General features: G+C 46.2%; 1 protein-coding gene and 1 long non-coding RNA gene across 7 annotated transcripts; one reads left to right on the forward strand and one right to left on the reverse strand.

The window, feature by feature from the left end:
• Positions 1-346: 346 nt before the first annotated feature.
• On the forward strand, positions 347-22,441 carry grip1 (glutamate receptor interacting protein 1). 6 transcript variants are annotated; one of them, XM_077544486.1, is made up of 25 exons: positions 347-567; positions 9,982-10,062; positions 10,139-10,274; positions 11,719-11,864; positions 11,948-12,031; positions 12,092-12,167; positions 12,295-12,440; positions 12,514-12,661; positions 12,733-12,902; positions 13,165-13,302; positions 13,861-14,007; positions 14,175-14,361; positions 14,446-14,591; positions 15,708-15,788; positions 15,857-15,926; positions 16,002-16,147; positions 16,224-16,368; positions 17,473-17,612; positions 17,683-17,868; positions 17,929-18,082; positions 18,253-18,364; positions 19,444-19,554; positions 19,624-19,740; positions 19,850-19,996; positions 20,069-22,441. In XM_077544486.1, exons 1-25 carry the CDS (start codon positions 513-515, stop codon positions 20,357-20,359), a joined length of 3,360 nt encoding a protein of 1,119 aa, XP_077400612.1. In that variant the 5' UTR covers positions 347-512; the 3' UTR covers positions 20,360-22,441. The 6 variants fall into 6 exon arrangements, with proteins under 6 accessions (XP_077400612.1, XP_077400609.1, XP_077400606.1 ...); XM_077544480.1 differs by lacking the exon at positions 347-567 and adding an exon at positions 5,171-5,522; XM_077544484.1 differs by lacking the exon at positions 347-567 and adding an exon at positions 7,946-8,088.
• On the reverse strand, positions 1,402-9,114 carry LOC144035090 (uncharacterized). The gene is made up of 2 exons (XR_013288371.1): positions 8,302-9,114; positions 1,402-8,167 (listed from the first exon to the last, which is right to left on the reverse strand). It is a non-coding gene; the product is annotated as an uncharacterized LOC144035090 (long non-coding RNA).
• Positions 22,442-22,700: the final 259 nt, after the last annotated feature.

Raw genomic sequence — 22,700 nt, forward strand, 5'->3', positions numbered from 1 at the left:
TAGTGATACAGGACAAATAAATGCATAATTATGAATTATTAATTTTTAAAATAATACAGCTCTGGTCAAGTTGTAAGATGTCAATCAGGTGACCGCGCTGCACCGCGCATGCGCAACAATATAGTCCTTTTTTTCCCACCCTCCCGGCCTTTTTCGTGATTTCATCACGTCAAGCACACCACCACCCCACCCCTCAACCCCCCAAGACCACCCGGAGCGCGAGACTCCATTTAGGAGGGGGTGGGGGTGTCGCGCTACACAGAGAGAGAGAGAGAGCGAGAGAGAGAGAGAGAGAGAGAGAGAGAGAGAGAGAGAGAGAGAGAGAGAGAGAGAGAGAGAGAGGGTGGGGGTCTCGCGTGCCGAAGAAGGGGCGAGGGAGAAGAGGAAGTGCACGCGGAGGTGGATCTCTTCCATGAAGCTAAAGCTAACTAGCTAACATGTTGTTGCCGCTTCTGGTGCTGTGTGTCTGCTAGCGGGCCGCCCTGGACTCCCTATCCGCCCTGAGGTGCATCATGCCCGGATGGAAGAAGAACATCCCGGCCTGTCTGCAAGCGGACCAGGAAGGAGGTAAGAGCGCGAGCGGCGGCGCCGAACCGCCAACGTCTCCCCTCTCGCACACTCCTTGCGTGCATGCGCGTGCGCGTCTTCTGGTGCGCGTTCGCGTGTGTTTGCCGGCTTTCGGCGCCGCACGCGTGAAAGTTGACGCTGAGTGTGTGTCTGTGCGGCGCACCGGCTGATCTTGACATCGGATCTTGACGTGACGTGACGTCCGTTGTCGTGACGTCATGTACTGTGACGGTGCTTCACGTTGTGTTACGTCGAGTCAGCAGGTGAAGCTAGCAGTTTAGCTTAGCTAGCAGGCCCACCCACCTGCTGACCTGCCGGCGGTTGCCCTCCTGCGTGGCCGGGGGTAGGAGCACTAAAAGCGGCCTGAAGGCGCCGGTTTGCCCCCCCCCCCTGCTTGACTGAAATCTGTGCTGTATTTGTGAGCTCACACGTCGACATTACTCAGTGTAACACCAGCGAACCATCATAAATAAAAATGTTCATAAATCAAAGTGACGTGTATAGGTCATCACATTCTCTAAGGATTAAGTCGTTAATCATTATTGAATGGTAAATGTCCTCATAAATTTATTATTTACTGTAGTTGTGTCATGGACCTTATTGTTTTAATATTCATATTCTCACCTTACACCAAGTCAGTTTTCATGTTCACAGTTCCATGCACATCACTGATGATTGATTCATCTTTTTTTTTCATCTGTTTAAAAATAACACGCCTTTAAAAATGGATAAAAATAGACAATAGAGGGAATTACTAGAAATGAAGAGACAAATCCTCTCGTGTGCACACTAAAATATTAACGCGACAGTTAAAAATGACATCACTGCACATGCTTAAGTAGGCTACTGACCTCACTTTACTTCGCCGTACATACATCGTCGCCATACTCTAATTATATACATTACATTGACTTACACATACTACATACAGAAGTACAGATATTGTAAATAGGAAACATACACTACAAGCAAAGATACAATATTGAAATAAATACTATATGCAAGTGCTGCCAACATTACGTACATAAGTACGGTCATGGATATGACAGTGACATTGATATTTGAAATGTTACATTCACACAATTTTTTGGGGTGTGCAACAGACACAGCTAATATGACGTCATACAACACTTTCGGCCTGCGCGCGCGCACACACACACACACACACACACACACACACACACACACACAGTGTCCTTTAAGAGGTGCTGATGTCACAACTCTGCTCATCCTTGTCCTCTGGATTAGTCAAGCAAACCTGCGCGTGTGTGATGCACTTGAAACACATTTGACAAGACTCACACGATACACACATCGTCGTCACCGCTAACAATAAAATGCTGACGTGTGCGAGCAACGGCTCCACGTGTATGAGAACACTTTTTTTGTCTTTGAGTGCAACTTTTGTCCTTAATTTGTGGCATTGGCGCGCGCGCGCGCGCACGCACACACACACACACACACACACACATTCAGCCCTGGGCAGCATCCAGGTGGAGCGCCGAGCTGTTGGCATCAAACAAACATCATGTCATTTTCTGCTTGAATTCACCCAGCATGCGCAAACGCAGACGCGCGCACACACGTTGCATCAGTGTGTGTGAGATGGCGCACCTGTTTGGCATATCTGCTTTCATTGAGAAGTCGCTGCACTAGCTTCCCCTTTCTGTGCGTGCGTGCGTGCGTGCGTGCGTGGTGTGTCCATTATGAATCAAGGTCAGTTACTCAGGCCTCCTACCAATACTACTGTAGACTAGATTCTACAACGTATCAGACTGATGTGTACTTAATGACATCCAAGTGAACCCCCGCATAACCGCAATTCGGCATTTTAGATTCTGATAGTTTCTACTAAGCAATATTCTACCACACTACTCTCTACTTGACTAGTACGAGAATTGATTATACAAGACTATTTTACTCAAATACATATTACTGGCTATATTTGAATGGACAAGATCGGTGGTGTCCAAGCTGCGGCCAGTGGGCCGCTGCATATTCTAAAAATGACATTTGACACGTTCCAGCAAGGCTATAAAAAAAAAAAAAAAAAAAAAGTACAGTAAGAAGGAAGGGCGTCAAAAAATATGTGCCACTGCTACTAATAAATTGGTTTATATATTGTAGAATTTAAGATACAAATAATCGACTTAAATAATAACACAATTTATCTTCAAAAAATAAAATTAAAATAATTCCATTTTAGAAGCAAAAATGGTTTCTTTCGCCCTCTGCTCTGTGTCCAGGACAGATTTCTGATGAATGATTCAAGACCCTCAAGTAACTGTTTAAAAAATGGTCACTTTGCGACAGTTTGGTCTATTGTTGGTTGTGAATGTGGATACGGGTTTTACTTACTGTTCAGTGCAGGGGTGGAGCTAGTATAGCAGGGCTACAGGGCCAAGGACACCCCAAAATCTTGAAAATCACTATTTGCCTTTTCACCTTTAACTGCAAGCTGTTATGTAGCTTATTTTCAAAAATAACTAGAATATGAACAATAATGACTTGATTGGTTGATATCAGTGTGTTTAATAAATTGAAGTCAAAGAATTTCAAAGCAGCCCTTGCTTGCATTCTTCCATTTTTTTCTGTTTGCGGCCCTGAAATTAAAACATTTGGCCACCGCTGGACTAGATTCTACTTGACTACGTTCCGTTTAGCACCATTTATATGAGACTGGATTCTACTACTTTGTAGATTCCAATGTATTTTTGTGTGTGTGCGTCCATTAGGAATGAAGGTCAACTACTCAGACGTCCATTTGGCAAAGCACCTCAGGCTTCATCATGTGTGCCCCAATGCATCGTGGGCCGCCCCCCCGCAAACATTTCACCCGACAGCAGTGGACTACCTGATTGGTCGCAGATCATATTGACGACGCTAAGCGCGGACAATATCTATGATATTGATAGACGCTGCATGGCCTGAGAGCGTCCAGGCGGGGGAGCAGCAGGATAAGCCGGCGTGTGTGGAGAATGTGATTAAACGCGCACTCGCGTGCACTCCGCCAGGCAGCCAATGGCAGCAGGGCGCCACGCAGGCCTGCAAGTGATATGCAAATGAGTGCTATGCAAATGGGGTTGGCTTGTCATTTTTAGCAGCTCTCGATGGCTTTCTCGACCAAATGTCAGTCAGTCCCGCTGACGCTTTGAAGGCTCAATGGGCGTCTCTCCTTTTAGGGAAATAACAGATGAAGATGATGCATGAGTTATTGTTTTGTGTGTGTCATTTCACACACACAACGCATTATTTTCACTGGTTGGAAGCAACCACAAGAGGGCGCAATCAATTCAGCCCAACGAGTCTGCTGTCTAAACAGGCTGCAGTGTAGAATTCTTTCCATCAGACAACATTTTACTTAACAATAGTTTGTGTTTTTACTCGGGATGTCAGGCGACAACATTTGTAATCATAATAATTAGCTCGCGATTAATCACAAATTTGATATCTGTTCCAAATGTACAATAAAATATTTTGTTAAGTTTTCATACTCTTAACATAAAAGTGAAAATATGTTAAACTAATAGAAATATGGCTGCATCTTTTAGTCATTGATACAGTAATTTCATAATAATTCATAAAAATTGAGTTAAAATTTAAATGAAAAAAATTGTACTGTAAAAAACTAGTGTGATATTGATTTGGGTTGGTCATTTTTCCACCACTAGATGGCATAATTGCATTTGCAAGACTGGTGACAGCTCAGTGAATTTTTTTTTCATATTATTTCATATCTAATCTTTAACATGAAGTAACTTGTGAAATTCTGCACATTTTTTATTTTTTTTTTTAAATACAACTTGACCTCAGTCTCCACAAATATATGCATTATTATTACATTTATTACTGCTAAATCTTGACGTGAACGCGTCTGCTGTGTTGTGACTGGAATTCCCCCAGTACGGGCTTTCCAAGTAAGGGCCGGTCAACAATCGCACGTTCAAAAAATTAGTGGCGTTAAAGGAACTTTAAATGAACTCAAAATTAACACTAACTTTGACACCCCTAGTTTTTACTAGATTTTCTTGGATTGTGGCATAGACTACATTCTACTGTGAAGGCTGGATTCTACAAGACAAGACTAGTTTCCGAATAGACTAGATTATACAAAGCACTAGACTGGATTCTACTTCGACGGTCTCTGCTTTATTAAATCGAATCTAATTGAATCTACTACAACAGTTTGTGCTAGACAAGAAATTAAGATGATAAGACACCATTCGAGTTAAAACTCAATGCGGCCCAGTTGCATCATGGGAATCGTAGTTCTTAATCAACCCTGGTATGCACTTCCCTTCCTCCTGTCCTTTGTAGAAATCCCTGTCATTCCTTAACTGAATAGAGCCCTCCCCTCCCCCTCAGTCAAGTGTGTGTGTGTGTGTGTGTGCGTGTGTGTGTGTGTGTGTCATAAAAAGAGGAATGAATGGTGCAAAGGATGGAGGGATAAATGAGTGGAGGATGTGGAAGGAAGGAAAGAAGAAAAGTCATGTCTGCTGAGTGCTGACTCTTCAAGTGCACATTACACACACACACGCTCACAATGTGTGTGTGTGTGTGTGTGTGTGTTGCGAGCGCTGTGATTGGCTGAAGCAGGACAGGAGGAGGCTGCAGAGGCGGCGAGGCTACAAAGAGTGCGTGTGCCATCCAGAGGCGTGTGCGTGCGTGCGTGCGTGTGCGTGCGTCAAAAGAAACCTGAGCTGACTTTCTTTTGTGTGGAATGACGCTTCCCGTTAGCGACGCTAGCCGCGACTAGCCGCGTGTGAGCCGCGCGCGCGTGTGTGTGTGTGTGTGTGTGAGTGCGTGTGTTAGCCCGGTGAGGATGGAGCGCTTCCTGGCTCTCCTGCGCCTGCTCCAAAGGAGGCGCAGGAGGAGGTACCGCGCCGACGACGACTACCAGGAAGGATACGACGACGTCTACTTCTACACCAGCAAGTACCACACGCGCCTGCTACGTGAGTGGCACACCTGCGACAGACGCGCATCGTCGACTTGTGTACACACACACACACACACGTATAGACAAATACGCATTCACCTCACACACACTCACAAATTACAGATATACACACATCTCTCACACACGCGTTGTGTACATGTGTACACGTATTGTGTTTGTGTGCACTTTGATGTATAATTGAAGAGCATGCAGGTGAAGATGAGACACCAGGTGCTTTGTGGATAATAACAAGTGTTGTTACAGCACAGGAATCTCAACGACATCGCCAAGTACTACTTTTATCTCTTAAACACGCAAGCGCACGCACACACACACACATACACGCACACACAGGCTACTACTGGTTAGTAAGTTAAAGGGATAGTCGACTTGAGCCATTTTCAGCAGTAAGAAGTTAATATTTTGTCCAGGATGAATTTGATAACTTCATCATGTTTCTGAAGATGACATCACCCCGTGCTGAGGAAAGGTAACGAAATAGGTAACGACCAATCACGGCCCACCAGTCGTCTAGGTTTGGTCAGCAAACTGAGCCATGATTGGTCGTTGCCTATTTCCTCAGCACAGGTGATGTCATCTTCAGTCGACAGCAAGTGGCAAAATGAGGTTTTAAAGGTCTTTGTTGTTCATGTATAATAATGTTATCACGTGAATTATAGACAAAATATGATCTTCTTACTGTTGAAAATGGCTCAATGAGTCAAGTAACCCATTAAAAGCAATGCAACGTAACTGTGTAGTGCAAAGGTTACCAACTTTTTTGGAACGTGAGAGCTACTTCTCTGGTGCTGATTAATACACACATCTGAAATATTACATTTTCCAAAATGATCAGAATTTTACATCATATTAATGAATAATATTCAATAATATGACGACACTGATCATGTTCGTGATTTTATGATTTAACACAGAAAATTGATAAATATCACTTTGCAGCAATTTATCTCAATAAATCTCCCCAAGTGTTCACTTCAACAGCATTCCTTGGAAATCATAGTCTCAGAGTTGAGCTATTTTTAGAACAGGCCGGCAGGGGGGCACCATGATGGTGACCCCTGGTCGTGTGTGTACGTGTGTACTTGTCCATGCTACATTGTGAGGACCAAAATACGTCTTTAACCAACAGATTGAGGACATTTTTTGTGAAGTGAGGACATTTTGCCGGCCCTCACAACTCAACTCTTCTTGAGGTTCAAGACTTGGTTTTAGAGTTCAGGTTTGAATTGGGTTATGGTTGAGGTTAGGGTAAGAAATGGGGGGGTAGGCAATCATTTTTGATGGTTGGGGTTAGGTGAAGGGGCTAGGAAATTAATTATGTCTATGGATGTCCTCATAATTATATAAGTACGTGTGTGTGTTTCACTGCCTTAAAAAGTGCCCTGATCTTAAAATAGAACTTTTATAAGAGAACTTCAGTCGACATGATTGTAAAATAAGACCTTGGCATTCATCTATAAAGCACACAAACATCAATGGCACAAGATGGTTGTGTAGTATGCGTGTGTTCACATGTGTGTGTGTGTGTGGGCCTGCAATGTGGATACAATAAGGCTGCATACATTTGCATATTAATGAGGCAGAATGATGTCAGGCCCGTGCCACTCATGCCCACGTGTCAGCGCCTTTGAAATCAGTGTGCGTTTGTATAATATGTATAGTATAGTGTTGTGTCAGTACTTTCTGTATGCAGTGTATCTAAGTAGTGTCATGTCGGTACTCTTGGCTGCCCAACAGCACATCCACTTCCTGTTTGCTCCCCCTGCTATTAACGCTAATCACTAAGTGCTAAGTGTACGGCGTGCCTGTGAGTGCATGTTGCCAATCTAACATGTTGCCGCCGGTCTGCAGTCAATGGGATGGCCGGAGTGTACTTGAACACCACATTCTACTATTTCAGCTCAGCCATTTAGCAGACCAGCCTATGGGAATGTCTTACATGTCTAAAAATTGCTCTTTGTACTTGCAGGGTCGCTCACTCCCTTCAATTATTCATCAGCTCGTTGCCATGGTAACAGTCGCAGGCAGCGAGCACGTGTGCCTTGATCATCTCATGGTGCACGTGCGCCGTGACGTGGCCTTGGGCGCGAAAAGGGATTTTGGAACTGGAGGGGGACAGGGGCCATATGCAAACCCAATTCCAATCAAGTTGGGACATTGTGTCAAACAGAAACAAAAACAGTATTTACAAATCATGTTCAACTTATGTCAAACTGATAAAGTTGATTGTTTTTAGCAAACTTACAATTTTATGGCCGCAACACGTTCCAAAAAAGCTGGGACGTGTGGAAGAAAAAAAAAAATACTGAAAAAGTTGGAATGCTCCTCAAACAGCTGTTTGGAACGTCCCACAGGGCTAATTGGGAACAGGTGGGGGCCATGATTGGGTATGAAAGGAGCTTTCTTGAATTGCTGAGTCATTCGCAGGCAAAGATGCGGCGAGGTTCACCCCTTTGTGAACAAAAGGGGTGTTAACTTGTTTTGGATGTGATTAATAGATTTTTTATTTTTTTTTTATGATCACCATGATGTCCAAGTTGTGACCTTTCGGTGGCGCTCTGGTATGTGTTAGCATTAGCATTAGCTCAACAAACAGGCATGTAGTAGTAACACTCACCAATGTTGATGAAACGGTGTAATCTGTAAAACAAATACAATATGTCACCATTAAAATAATCACGTTATTTTTTTTTTTACACAAATTATCACGCGCACACATACGCATGCACAGAGAGTGAAATTAATCCAGCATAATCTGCATCTGGAACACTGACCTAGATGTGGGACGAGACGGCGCTCCTACCCGCAGTTGCAGCCAATCACGCGGCAGTGTTGCGTTCGTGGCAGCGCTTTCCCCATGGTGATGACATCATCGTATATGAAGCGTGTAAATGCGCCACGCACCTGTGGTCTAATAACACGCACGCTGGGAGGCGTGTATAGATTGATTTAAAGGGCCAGTGCACACTTTTCCCACGCAACTTTTCGATGCAGTTTAAAAAAACAACGTCGAGGTGTCTCACTTTAGACTTAAACTTCACATTTTGTTGACTTGCGTGCGGTTGTAGATGATCGAACGTCCTACTTGTACTTGAACGTTTGGTTTCTTTTACACTAGACCTCACGTCGGCCAGTTTCGTTGTGCGCGCGTCAAAAGCGTTGACATTGGTCCACAGTTGACAGAACGTTCCGAATGTACTTTTCTGCCTCGCTTATTTTACAGTCGACTTCACATTTGAAAGACTTCCGTTTGGCTGTTGAGCACGCTGTGAGGCGTGTCAAGGTTGTTTAAAGGGCCAGCGCAGGTTTTCTTTCATGGGATGATGTCGTAAAATGGAGTTTTAGGGCCTTAAGCCCTCGGTTCTTTTTAGAGTTCAAACATGTTGACACTGGTTTGTACCCACTGGAACGTCCCAAGTGTACTTGAACGCCTCGTTGTTTTGGACTTCATTTTAAACCTCACTTTAAAGACTTTATCTTGGCCGTTCAGCGCACTGGGTGGAATGTGAAGGTTGATTTAAAGGGCCAGCGCACATTTTCTTTCCATGCACCTTTGAGAAACGGCGTGTTAAAGGAGAGGGGGTTGGGGGGGGGGGGTCTCTCAAGCATGCAGGATGCTTTTACATGTTTTTTTTTTTCTCTTATCCTCTGATGTTTGATGCACCTCCTCCATCCCCCAATCATGGGCATCCTCTATCCTCCCCCTCTTCATCGTCATCACACCATCAGATCACACTCCTCCCCCCCCCCCCCTTATCCTCATTTCATGGCGGCGCTCCACATCTGCAGCGCCCTCCCCCTCCTCCTCGTCCTCCTCCTCCCCGCTCGTCGTCCTCGTCCTCATCTACGCGATGGCGTCTGCGTGAGGAGGCGCTTGGCTCGCGGCGGCCGAACGACGGAGAAGCGAGAGAAAGAGGAGCAAACGGGGGAGGATTAGGAGGAAGAGGGTTGCGGCGGTTTAGCGTGCATGGCGCTGGCTGGGCAGCCGGCGACGCCGAGCTGGGGGCTTCATCATGATCGCCGTGTCGTTCAAATGCCGATGTCAGATCCTGCGCAGGGTGAATAAAGGTAGAGCTGCATACAGAGGACAAGCGAGAGAGCGGGATGACAGTATCGTTAACTGGAAATTGATCACTCATTGACAATCGGATGTTTGTGTGGATGAGAGCTTTCCAGTGGGAGAGAGGGATGTAAAATTCATGATGCCAGATAACGAGGAAGACAAGTGCTGGCGTCATCATGTGCACCATGTGTGTGTAGAGTGTCGCTATGGCTTAGTGTGTGTGTGTGTGTGCGCGTGAGTGCTGGAGTTGTGGGATTGGTGGGAAGAGACGAAAACTCAGTGTGTGATCCATCATCACAACACTTTACGATCGTAGTCTGGATCTTTTCAGTCTTCTTTTTCATCTTCTTCACTGGAGAGGAAGTAAACCATTTTTGTGTTGTGGTTGCAGATGAAGGTCCGTACACCAAACATTCGACGGGCTCGCGTCCGTCAGACGGCGCGCTGGCCATCAGGAGGCAGAGCATACCAGGTAAATGCTAATGCTAGCTAACGGGAAAGAATTCCGTGGCGTGGTCATGTGACTGCCACCTGCTTGCAATCCCCAGATGAGTTCCGGGGGTGCACCCTGGTGGAGCTGATGAAGAAGGAGGGCACCACGTTGGGGCTGACCGTATCGGGTGGCATCGACAAGGATGGGAAGCCGCGGGTGTCCAATCTGAGGCAGGGGGGAATCGCCGCCAGGTAGGAAGCCCCGAGTCGGACTAGGCTGCTTTTTATTATCGCTTGAAGAACAAGAAGGGAGAGGGTTTGCTCCAGTCCAGAAAAAAAAAAAAAGGTACTTATGTAGAGAGACGGTTCTAGTCCTTCAAGAAGGGCCGAGCCTCAAGAGAAGGTCATCGTCCATAGTGATGCTTCTATCTCAAGAGAAGCTACTAATCCCCCCAAAATGGTCTTGTTCTAGACTCAAAATAAGGTTGTAGTCCAGTGACAAGGGAGTCGGTCCCCAGAGAAGGTTCTAGTCCATGGATGGTTTCTTGTCTTGAGAGAAGGTACTGGGCCCTGGGGGAGGTTCTCATCCCACCAGAAGGTTATAGTCTCAAAAGAGCGGACTAATCCCAAAGGTCCTGTCCCAAGTGAAGGTTCTAGACCTGAGATAAAGGGACATTTCTAGTTCCAATTGAAGGGTATAGTTCTGAGAGAATGATCTAGTCCCAATGGAACATTATAGTACTGAGATTAGGTTCTCCACCAAAGACGAGGTTCTTGTTGCAGTAAGAAAAAGTTGTACTGTACTCCTCGAAGATAGAGAATGTACTCGGCCCAAGAGAATGGGCGAGAAGATCCAGGTGAAGATTCTAGTCTTGCACTCTTGGAAAAGGGACCAACCCAAATGATTGTGTTAATCATTTAAATGAAAAAGTTGGGTCAAATGAATAATGCAAAACAACCCCAAAAAATTGGATTTTGGGTTATTCTTTTGACCCAACCATTTGGTTTACATGTGACACCATTTTTTTTTTTTTTTTTTTAGACAGACAGACCCAACTTTTTGGGTCGCATGTAAACCAAAAAGTAGGGTCAGTCCAAAAAAAAAAAGGGTTGTTTGGTGGGTTATTCATTAGACCAACTTTTTGGTTTACAAAATAAATAAATAACCCAAAACACTGTGTTGATCCTCCAATAATGGGTTGTTTTGTTGGGTCATTCATTTAATCCAACTTTTTGGTTTAAATAAACAAACCAAAATGTTAGATTGGTCTCTTTTTGACGCCTCTTTTTGAATTTGCGTTATTTTTTTACCCCCACAAATTGAGTTGTTTTGTTAGAAAATAAATAAATAAACCAGAACGTTGGGTTTTTTTTTGGCCCAATTTTGGTTATTTTTACCTTTTTTGGAGTGTAAGGTTCTAGTCCTCAGAGAAGGTTCTTGTCCCCCAGGCCAGTTCAAGTCTCGAGAGAGCAAACTAGTCCCAAGAAAATGCAACAGAATGGTTTTGTTTAGGTTCTGGTCCTGGGATCTGGTTCAAGTCCCCAGAGAAGGTTCGAGAGGAGTTGGAGAGGCTCAAGCTAAAGTTTAACAATGACCTGAAGTATCTTGAACGCATAAAATGTACATAAATCCTTATTGTAGGACCCAAGTTAAGTTTCAAATGGCAAACTTTCCTTACCTCGTTGTCGGCGTCAGGAGCGACCAACTGAACGTCGGCGACTACATCCGCTCTGTGAACGGCATCAACTTGGCCAAGTTCCGCCACGACGAGATCATCAGCCTGCTGAAGAACGTTGGCGAGCGCGTGCTGCTGGAGGTGGAGTACGAGCTGCCGCCCGTCTGTACGTACGCGCCGACCTCCCCGCGTCCTTCACGCGACCTCCGAACCCGCCCCTGACAGGGTTGTTGACGTGTTGTGTTGCAGCTGTGCAGGGTTCGGGTGTCATGTTCAAGACGGTGGAGGTGACGTTACACAAGGAAGGGAACAGCTTCGGATTCGTCATTAGAGGTGTGTGTGGGCGGGGGGTTGAGTGTGCGGTACTAAATAGTGACAATTTGTGTCATGTAGGCGGAGCCAGTGAAGACAGGAACAAGTGTCGACCCATCGTCATAGCAACCGTACGCTCGGGAGGGTCTGCTGACAGGTGAGTGGCGGCTTTTACTTAACTTTGGCATTTTTTTGCAGCGGGAACTTGAAGTTAATTTTTAGATTTTTTAGAATTTTGAGATCTCCGTACTTAAGGGCGCATGTGCGTGTGCGTGTGCGTGTAGGGAAGGGAGCATCAAACCTGGTGACCGGCTGCTGAGCATCGACGGCATCCGTCTCCATGGCAACACGCTGGCGGAGGCTATGAGCGTTCTGAAGCAGAGTGGACAGGAAGCAACCATGTTGCTGGAGTATGACGTCTCCGTCATGGGTCAGCGCGCGCGCACACACACGCACGCACACATACCTCACCTAACACGTAACCTTTGCCCCGCCGCGTTTAGACTCCGTGTCTTCAGCTTCGGGTCCTCTGCTGGTGGAGGTTGCCAAGGCAACAGGCTCCAGCCTGGGCGTGGCTCTGTCCTCGTCCATGTTCTGCAGCAAGCAGGTCATCGTCATCGACAAAGTGAAACCGGCCAGCATCGCCGACAGGTGACCTTTACGCTAATCACCACGCACACGCCGAATAGACATTTACGCATGTGTGTGCGCGCGTCGCGCAGGTGCGGCGCCCTCCACGCCGGCGATCACATCCTGTCCGTGGATGGCAAATCCATGGAGTTCTGCTCTCTGGCCGAAGCCACGCAGCTGCTCTCCGCCTCCTGCCACAACGTCCGCATGGAGATCCTGCCACAGCACCAGGCCCGACCGGCCCTGAACGCACCGCAGCAAGGTTCTTGCGCATCGACATCATTACGTCTAATTGGCCCTGAACGCAGCACACACGCACACACAATCACTAACAAACAACAAACTAACAAGGGCCAATTCCAACCGGCCTTTGAACGCACCACAGCAAGGTACACACAGAATGTGGAATTGTCCCTGAAGGCAACACATTCATTTGAATGGACATCTTTGAGCCAAAAGTCGTTCCTCTTGTCTTAACCTGAACACTGCCCTGCATGTGTGTGTATGTGCGTGCATGTGTGCAGTCAAGGTGCAGCGTTCTCCCCGCCCCCTCCCCTGGGAGACCGGAACCTCTGCACCCATCCTCCCCCCTTACCACTACAACACGTACCATCCTGACCAATCAGGCGGCAGGTCGCACAACCGCCATACAAACAACCCGTGTACGTCCGCCGCTCTCTCTTGCGCTACGTTGTGTGTGTGCGCGTGTCTTTTCCTGTCTGTGTCGATGTGAGTGGGTTTTTGCGTGTGTGCATTGTCTATGAGTGTTTACACTTTTGTCTGCCTTTAAAGGAGAAGTCAACCCCAACATTTTCTTCACAATATGTTCCTCCTCTAGTCTAAACAACATTAATATTGGATATAATAAATAAAGTATCAAAATCTATTTGTTTTTAACAATCTCCGGGGGCGACCATTTTTTCAGGTAACAACCAATCACAGCTCAGCTTCAGAGAACAGGTGAGCTGTGATTGGCCGTTGCCTGAGCAACTGTGAACAAGTGGCAAAATGGCCGCCCCCTGAGATGGATAAAAACGCCTGGATTTTGCTTCAATAACTCTTATTCCACAAATGTAATATTATTTAGAATGTCACGTTCAGAACAGTGAGGTCACATATAACATATTATCGTCAGGAAATGTTTACGGTTCACTTCCTCTTGAAGTGTATGCGTGTGCGCGCATGTCACCTTTGACGTCTGGCTGTGTGCCGCCACGCAGCGTTGGGCCACACGTTCTCGCCGGGCTCCATGTCGGCGTACAGCCTGTCGTCCCTCAACATGACCATTCCCAGGAACGCGTATCCCACAAGTCCGAGGGGCACGCTCATGAGGAAGAAGCAGAAGAAGAAGGACTTCAAGAGCTCCTGTGAGGAACAACTTTGTCTCACTTACACCTGCATAGAAATATTGCTTAACTAACTGCTAACTGCTAACACGGCGCTTGTGACATAATCAACATTTCAAGTTGAAAATGGCGTTTTCATTATGACGACATGAATGTAACCTTTGGCTTTCCTTGGCTCTTTGTGTCAGTGTCTTTGGCGTCCAGCACGGTGGGTCTGGCCGGTCAGGTGGTCCACACGGAGACCACGGAGGTGACGTTGCTCGGCGATGGCATCATGGGCTTCGGCCTCCAGCTGCAAGGCGGCGTCTTCGCCACCGAGACGCTGTCCTCGCCGCCGCTCATCGCCTACATTGACCCCGACAGTCCTGCTGAGAGGTTCGATACGCGTGATACGCGACTTCCCGCAACATACAAGTCGTATGTTTACGTGTGTGTGTGTGTGTGTGTGTGTGTGTGTAGGTGTGGCATCCTGCAAATAGGCGACAGGATCTTGTCCATAAATGGAGTTCCTACTGAAGATTCCACTTTGGAAGAAACCAATCAGCTGCTCAGAGACTCCTCCATTACTGCACAACTCACCCTGGAGATTGAGTTTGACGTGGCCGGTAAGTACTAAAGGGATGTAACGATAACGACGATATTGTTGTATCGCAATACTGTATAAAAATCGTCCCGATTAACGGCGCCAATATTGGGCTTTTTGACGAATATCGGTATCGGACTTTTACAAAAAAGATGATGATCGATATAAGGTAAATCTAAAGCCATTTTAATGTCATGGAATTATTTTTTTTATTTAAATCTTCACTTAACTTTATAAGAGATGCTGCTGACCCTGGGAATCTTCTGAGCCATTTGTTTTTGTTCAACATTAAAACAAAGAAATTTAAAAGTTTAAGATTTCAGCTGTTGTAAACTACTGTTTAGAGAGCTATGGTATTTATGGTGTTTAAGTTTCCATTTAACTTTTTACGACATACTGATAACCTTTGGGAGCTCCCTGAACATTTTGTTAGAAATGTAAAAGGATGTCTATTGTCTAACATAAAAAAGGGGGAAAATTGTTCAATAAACATGCTTTAAGACATTACAACAAAGTCAAGATTGGCATTTGTATTTGAAAAAAAAAAAAATCACAATATTTTCCCCCCTCTTTTTACTGAAAATGAATATCTATGACTACTAATAATCGGCATCAGTATCGGCCCTGCAAAAACCATATCGGTCTATCTCTGTCCGATATCAAACGCTGCTGTCAAAAAGGTGAGGTTGTATTCCATATTATTGTGCAGTTTGAGCACCCTCTGCTCGGTTAGTTTTTTTAGTGCAGTTTCATTTTAATTGGGGATGTTTTGGCTACTGCGGTTATCACTCACTAAACAAACAAACACAACATTGTGAACTACATAGACCATGATGCTCTGCGCCGCTCAGCCAATAGGAGCACATGACAATGACATGGCCAAACCTATTTCTCCGTTACTGCTATTATTATGGATAAAAACACTATTAAATATTATGCTTTTTTTCCCCACAATATGAGCTTTTCTTAAACTTTATTTTATGTGTTTATTTTACAATATAGCGAGTTTTTACACATTATCGTGAGCTTTTTTTGTATCGCCAACCTCCCCACAATATCGAGACGTTTGTGTATTGTTACCTGGCTTACACACAATGTATGAAGTCACTTTTGAACAGAAACATTTTGTATCCTCTAGAATCGGTCATCCCGTCCTCCGGAACGTTCCACGTGAAGCTCCCCAAGAAAGCCGGAGTGGAACTAGGAATTACCATCAGTTGTGAGTTCCATCCATCGGACGACGTTTAAGTTGAACAAACATGCGCTGAACATGTTGTTGTGTTGCAGCTCCATCCAATAGAAAAGCGGGAGACCCTCTCATCATTTCAGACATCAAGAAGGGTAGCGTTGCCCACAGGTGACACACAAGCACACACATTCGAGCACGTCGCGCATGGTGGAGCGCGTTTTAAGGCGCGTTGGTGTTTTGGAGGACGGGGACGCTGGAGCTGGGAGACAAACTGCTGGCCATCGACAACATCCGCGTGGAGACCTGCTCCATGGAGGAGGCGGTGCAGATCCTGCAGCAGTGCGAGGAGCTCGTCAAGCTCAAGATACGCAAAGATGAGGACAATTCCGGTAAGCGGCCGCCGCGTCGCGCGGCACGTCGCGCCGTCCACCGCCGGCAACCGACCGCCGACTGTTGGCCTTCCAGACGAGCAGGAGGTGTCGGGGAGCATCATCTACACGGTGGAGCTCCAACGCTACGGAGGCCCTCTGGGCATCACCATCTCGGGCACCGAGGAGCCTTTCGACCCCATCATCATCTCCTCGCTCACTAAGGGAGGCCTGGCGGAGAGGTCAGCAAAATATTTTATAGTATTAAAATCTTATATATATTTATAGAGTAACCTTGCGATACACTTGAGTTGACATTGGCTGGACGATTGGCATCTCTCGATCAATAAAACGTAATGATGGAAGAAAAACTATTAATGTGCAGAACGCTGCAGTGCGTTTACAAGTTCCCTACGTTGTGAAAAGACCCTGAATGCACCATGTAGCTTGTAGCTAGCCCCGAGTGAATCAGTGTAATTCTACCGTCCCTAAGCATCATTTAAGCTGTTTAATGACACTCCAGTTGGAGTTAACTGTAAAACTAAACACACAATAAAGGGAATTACATACAGTGTGTATTTAAATACAAAACATGCTTCATTTTTAACACATCGCGAGCCTAGCGCTAATGCTAATGCAATTGAATAGAGGATCCCATTCAAATGCTAACAGGAAGTTAGCATCAACTTCGGGAGTAATAGTCCTTCAAATAACGAATATTCACACACAAATGCTGTGGAAACACATACCAACAGGTGAGATAACGCTACTCAAAGGCACAAATTCTTCCCAATTTGTGAAATACAAGAAAAACGAGTTTTCATAGAATTCAATCGCAACTTTCTTCTGTTGTCATTGTTCGCGTGTACACCATGGATGTACGGCACCACACTGCCCCTTGGAGGCCAAAACGGGCAAGAACACCCAGTATTTGTTTTGCAATTACTGTTTTACAGTAGTATACAGTATTTAAAAAATATATACGTTTTTATTTATATTAACTTGTATTTAGTTTAAAGATTCACAGAAATTTATTTTCCTCAAAGGTCAAGGGCACAAATATACTCAATATGATATAGCACAAAATAAAATCCCCGAGGTCCCAGGTAAGCCCACTAAATCCCCCCAGACTTGTGAAAATAAATATGACAAAAATAATAGTGTTCAAGAATAAAGCGTTCAACATGAAGGGATGAATGGGCTATGACCATAGTTTTGAGTAGTTGGGAAAAAAAAAGTTTTACAATCAATGAATAATCGTATGATTTCAATCTCAATCAAAATAATCGTTATTATTATTTTCCCGTAATCATCTGAATCGTTCAATCGATGTCGTGTGCTTGCAGGACGGGCGCCATCCACGTGGGCGACCGCATCCTGGCCATCAACAGCAGCAGCCTGAAGGGCAAACCCCTGAGCGAGGCCATCAGTCTCCTCCAGCAGGCGGGGGAGACGGTCACGCTCAAAATCAAGAAACACGGCGAGCGTACGTCCTCGCCGGCGCCGCCCGGGAGTCCCGACGTTCCCTACCTCAACGTGTGCTTGTGTCTACGCAGTGTCCAGTCCCAATTCCTGCGTGATCGGCCCTGGCCAGGAAAACCACGACGGCGAGGGAGGAGAGGAGCTGCTGGTCACGGCGGCGCCCCCTTCGGGTCAGAGGATGTTCAGCACGCTGCCGTCCGTCGACAGCGCCGTCGAGTCATGGGATGGCTCCAACATGGACGCCAGCTTCACCAGCCCGGGTACGTCATCTACGTCAACCACATCGCCATCTAGTGGTGACACGTCCCGCCTGTTTCCAGCTCCTTCCTTCCAGTCCTCGCCGTTCACCTTCCACGAGTGGCGCAACGCCAAGACGAGCAACAGCCAATCGCCCGCTTCCTCTCGCCAGCGAGCCAATCCGCTGTCGGACCTGTCAGGCCTCAACGACGACTGGGAACACGTCACGCTCGGCGGGTGAGCCACCATTTTGATGACGTCGCCCTCTCTGATGATACAACAGTAGCACGTTAGCTTTCTTTATCGAAAGCAATGGCAGTTGTTAGCATGGAGCTAAGGGCGGTTTGCACAACGCGTGTGCTTGTGCACGTAGCTGACCTGTGACCTCTTGGCGATGGGGTGTGCAGGTTTACGGTGTGTCATGACGGCACAGAACCGGACCAGGAGGAGAACTTCTGGTCTCAGGCTCTGGAGGATCTGGAGACGTGTGGACAGAGCGGAATCCTCAGAGAACTGGAGGTACGTACGTACACACACACACACACACACACACACACACACACACACACACACACACGCACACACACACACACACACACACACACACACACACACACACACACACACACACACACGCACACAGATTGTTACATGTTACATTTTTCACACACATGTTAATAACATGCCAGATGGGCGGGGCTTTGTGAAGTGTTTTGACCAATGGAAATCTTTTTAGAATTAGGATTTTTTGAAAAAAGGGCTGGTTACTTTACAGGAACCGGAAAAAGAGGCGGACCTCCTGACTGGGGTATTTTCCCTCGTTCCTCGTCTTCACCTCCACTAATCCTCTCATTCCTTCCCGTCTTCTTGAAGTGTTTTTAGTGTGCGCTAACGTCTGACATGTTGTCTCTTGTTGAACGCGACTCTTAGCAGCACCCTTCAAGGACTTCCAAGTGGCTTTGAATCATATTGAAGTGACGTCTAAGTGACTCCTTGACATTCGAGTGGCTTTTTGTGATATTTAAGGATTCAAGTGATTTTAAGTGAAGTCGAGGTGGTTTTACTGACATGAAATTGATTTGTAGTGAAATTTATAGACATTTTAGCGGATTCTAGTAACATTTAAATGGCATTTAGGGACATTTAAATTGCATTTTTTTTTAAATAATTGAAGTGTTATCCAGTGGTATTTAAATGATATACAGTAGTAATATTTATGTGATTATTAATGGCAAGTTTATTTTCTAGGAGGATCAGGCGATTACAATTTGTAATCGTAATTAATCGCATGACTTCAATAGTTAACTCAAAATTAATCGCATGACTTCAATAGTTAACTCAAAATTAATCGCACATTTTTTATCTGTGTATCTATCTCAGTGTACTATAAAATGTACAATATAATTTTTCATACTCTTGCTATCATAAAAGTGGGGGGAAAATCTTAAACAATAGAAATGCGGCTGCATCTTTGCTGAATGGTCTGGCATGTTAGTGTGAACAAGGCATGCTGGGAAGTATGAATACAAAAGCACGCTAATTGAATAATAAAAATAAAATAATTTTTTGGGTGTGGACATGTGATCGGTCATCTCCAGGCCACCATCATGTCCGGCTCCACCCTCAGTCTGAACCACGAGCCGGCGCCCCCCCGCACCTCGCTGGGACGCCAGGCCAGCTTCCAGGAACGCAGCAGCACCCGCCCCCAGGTGAGCGCCGCCGCCGACCCCCGACCTCCACATCGGACTGCGATGATGTAACACGTCTGTCGCCCACAGGTGACCCCACGCTCCAACACCTTGCCCTCCGACCCCCAGCGCAGAGCCTTCGCCATGAAAAAGATGAGGCAGGAAGTCAACGACATCCTCAACCAGACGCCAGTAGAACTTCACAAGGTGAACGCGCATCGCTTTTTTTTGAACAGCTCGGCCATTTTCCATTTCAGCGGATTTTTGTGAAGCAAATAGATTTGATGTTTGCTTGACACGTGCTAACGTGTTGCAGCTCACTCTGGAAAAGTCTTCCGACTTGGAGGACTTTGGCTTCAGCGTGTCGGACGGCGTCCTGGATCGCGGCGTTTACGTCAACAACATCCGCGGCGGCGGCCCGGCGGAACGCGGAGGCCTGCAAGCGTACGATCGCCTCCTGCAGGTAAGCGCGGATTGAAAATGAGCGCCGTCGGCATCCACTTCCCGGAACACAAATCGTCATCTTTGTGCTCAGATCAACCACGTGCGCACTCGGGACTTCGATTGCTGCCTGGTGGTTCCGCTCATCGCGGAGTCGTCAAACCGCTTGGATCTGGTCATTAGCCGAAACCCCGCCTCCTCAGCCAATCTGCTGACCAATCACACGGAAGGCCCCGACAATAGCCACGCCCCTAAGCCAATCTGTAACCAGAAGGAGGCGCATGAGGACGCGGGCGAGGACGACGCACCAATCAAGTGGAAGAAACCTGGGGACGGACTGGGGATGAGCCTGGGGGCGGGGCTAGTTACCAACACTTCCGTATAGGGACTGGATGGGCCACGCCCCCTTGGTGCTACACACAACCTCTGAACTTTGACCTGCTAAGGCAGCCTGAAAGCACACGCACACTTCCTGGTCCTCATCCTGATCCGGATTCTGATCCTACTCGTGTCCCACTGGAGCCTCTAACCCCATTCCTGATTTGATCCCATTACCAATCCAGTTTGCACTACAGACCCTGATCCTGATCCAAATGCCAATCTCAATTTCAGGACAAATCCTGAATCCCCTACTGACCTGTTCTTGGTCTCACTACTGATGCTTGTCTTAAGACCAGTTTTTGTCGTACTACTGATCCTGATCCCAATCCCATTTAAAATCTTCATCTCCACCTCACTACTGATCCTGATCTAACCAAATCTAGGTTCCGCTACTGATGCTGATCCTAGTCCAAAACCTGGTATCATCACGGATCCCGATGCCACTCCGGATTCAAAATCTCACTACTGATGCTGGTCTTAATCCCGGTCCTGAGCTCACAACTGTTCCTGATTCCATTCCTGATCCCAATCACATTCCCAATTCCTAAACCAAACCAACCCGACCCCCAACCCTCTCCGGTCCTCTGGGACGTGGTCTACAGGGGTGACAGGAAGAAGAATTTCAACAGAAGCACAGCAGCAGCACAAAGACTGATAATGGGTCGCCATTTCCGACCCATTGGCTGCATGCCGTCGCCACGGAGACAACCAACCACAGATGGACGGATTTCTATTGACCCAAAGTGATTGGAGCATCTGAATGGAAATTGGACTTGTGTGCCAAGAAAATGCTCCTGGAGGGAAGTTTGGGGGGAAAAAAAGAAAAAAAATAATTATGATGATGACACTGACAGACACTGAGCAGTTAAAAAAAATGTTTTTTAAATGTTTACACACGTTGACTGGCCACACTGTGTGTGTGAGTGTGAGTGTGTGTGCGTGTGCGTGTGCGTGCATTGTCGTCTATGGCCAGCTAGGCTTCCCCCGAACCCTGTTAACCCCGCCCCCCACTGCCCCTCAGCCAATAACCTGGCTGGCAGGATGACACACTCAGCAGATTGGCTGGAACCAATCAATCAAAAAAACGACGCCAGACTGTGATTGGTTCTCCCTCGACCACACACGCCAACGAGCATGACCCCGCCTCCTCCCTCCAGTAACTGTGATCAATTATGCTAATCAATTGTGTGTTTTGATTGACTGTTGTCACTTTTCTCTGTTTGTTTGTTTGTTTCCATGACGACTGGACCGCACAATATGTCCAAAAAAGAAAAAAGAAAACAAAGGTTGAGTCCTCGTCGTCGATATAGTTTCCATGACAACATTAAGCCATTTTAGAAAACATGTTGTGACACGTGTGTGATGTCAACATTTAGCTGCTAGCTCTCTTGCCTCATTAGGAAGTCAACATTTTCATAAGCGACCAATTAGAAGCCTCTAAAAAAAAAAAAAAAAATGCTGCTCTGTGCTCGAGAGGGAAGAGTTGTGATTGGCTGTCATTTGCTTGGGTGCGATTGGTTGTTCTACTTGACTTTAGTTAGCCGTTTGAAGCTGTTTGAAGCACAGCGGCCACTAGTGGCTAGCAAACAAAGCGCACACAGCTAGCTTGTGGCTAACAAGATACTTAGCACAAGGCTAACACAGCGCTAACTCATTCGCACGAAAAAGAGTTAGGGTTAACAATTTCCACCAATAGAAAGGAGTCGAGGGGCCTTGGGGGCGTGGTTACAGAATGCGCGCCATAAAGCCATACACACACACTGTGTCTGTACGCGTGTATTACGCGTGCGCAACATTGCAGGATTTTGCGCACGCACACAAACACACACACACACACCCGCGCATTGCACTGCCATTGGAAAAGGAGTGTTGACTTCCATGTAGCTTCACCAACCAAACAAACAAATAAACAAGTGAACCGACGTCTTTTGTTTCAGGAAAACTGACGATGTAAAGTATTTTTGTACAAATTTCATACTTTGGTAGCATGATGTTCCTGCTGTGTGTCCTGCTGTCTCCACCTTTCTTTGTGTGGATGACTTCTGAGCAACAATAAACACCAACTACTCATGACGCCTTTACCATACATTTTGGGAATTTATTGTGTCAATTGTTGAGAAGTATTCATGCTGCATTTGAGGAAGGTGGGAAGTCAGACATCGACATCACCGACCGGTTTATTCTGACGTCACTCGACTATGGCGACCAAAATATCATTGACATGATTATAAACATATTTATCTTTTCATTTATCATAAATTACTTGACGCAAGCCAATGTGATTTGGACCGTCTGCATTAACCAGAACAATAAACAATTTATCGGAATCAGTCATCTTTGTAGTT

The sequence above is a fragment of the Vanacampus margaritifer genome, chromosome 15 (genome assembly GCF_051991255.1).
Source record: "Vanacampus margaritifer isolate UIUO_Vmar chromosome 15, RoL_Vmar_1.0, whole genome shotgun sequence".
Lineage (NCBI taxonomy): Eukaryota > Metazoa > Chordata > Actinopteri > Syngnathiformes > Syngnathidae > Vanacampus > Vanacampus margaritifer.

Bases quoted from the DNA above. Each gene is read 5' to 3' on its own strand.
- grip1 (XM_077544480.1), top strand. From the start codon at position 5,390: ATGGAGCGCTTCCTGGCTCTCCTGCGCCTGCTCCAAAGGAGGCGCAGG. The intron at 5,523-9,981 runs GTGAGTGGCACA...TTGTGGTTGCAG, and splicing joins GTACCACACGCGCCTGCTAC to ATGAAGGTCCGTACACCAAA. The intron at 10,063-10,138 runs GTAAATGCTAAT...TGCAATCCCCAG, and splicing joins CAGGAGGCAGAGCATACCAG to ATGAGTTCCGGGGGTGCACC.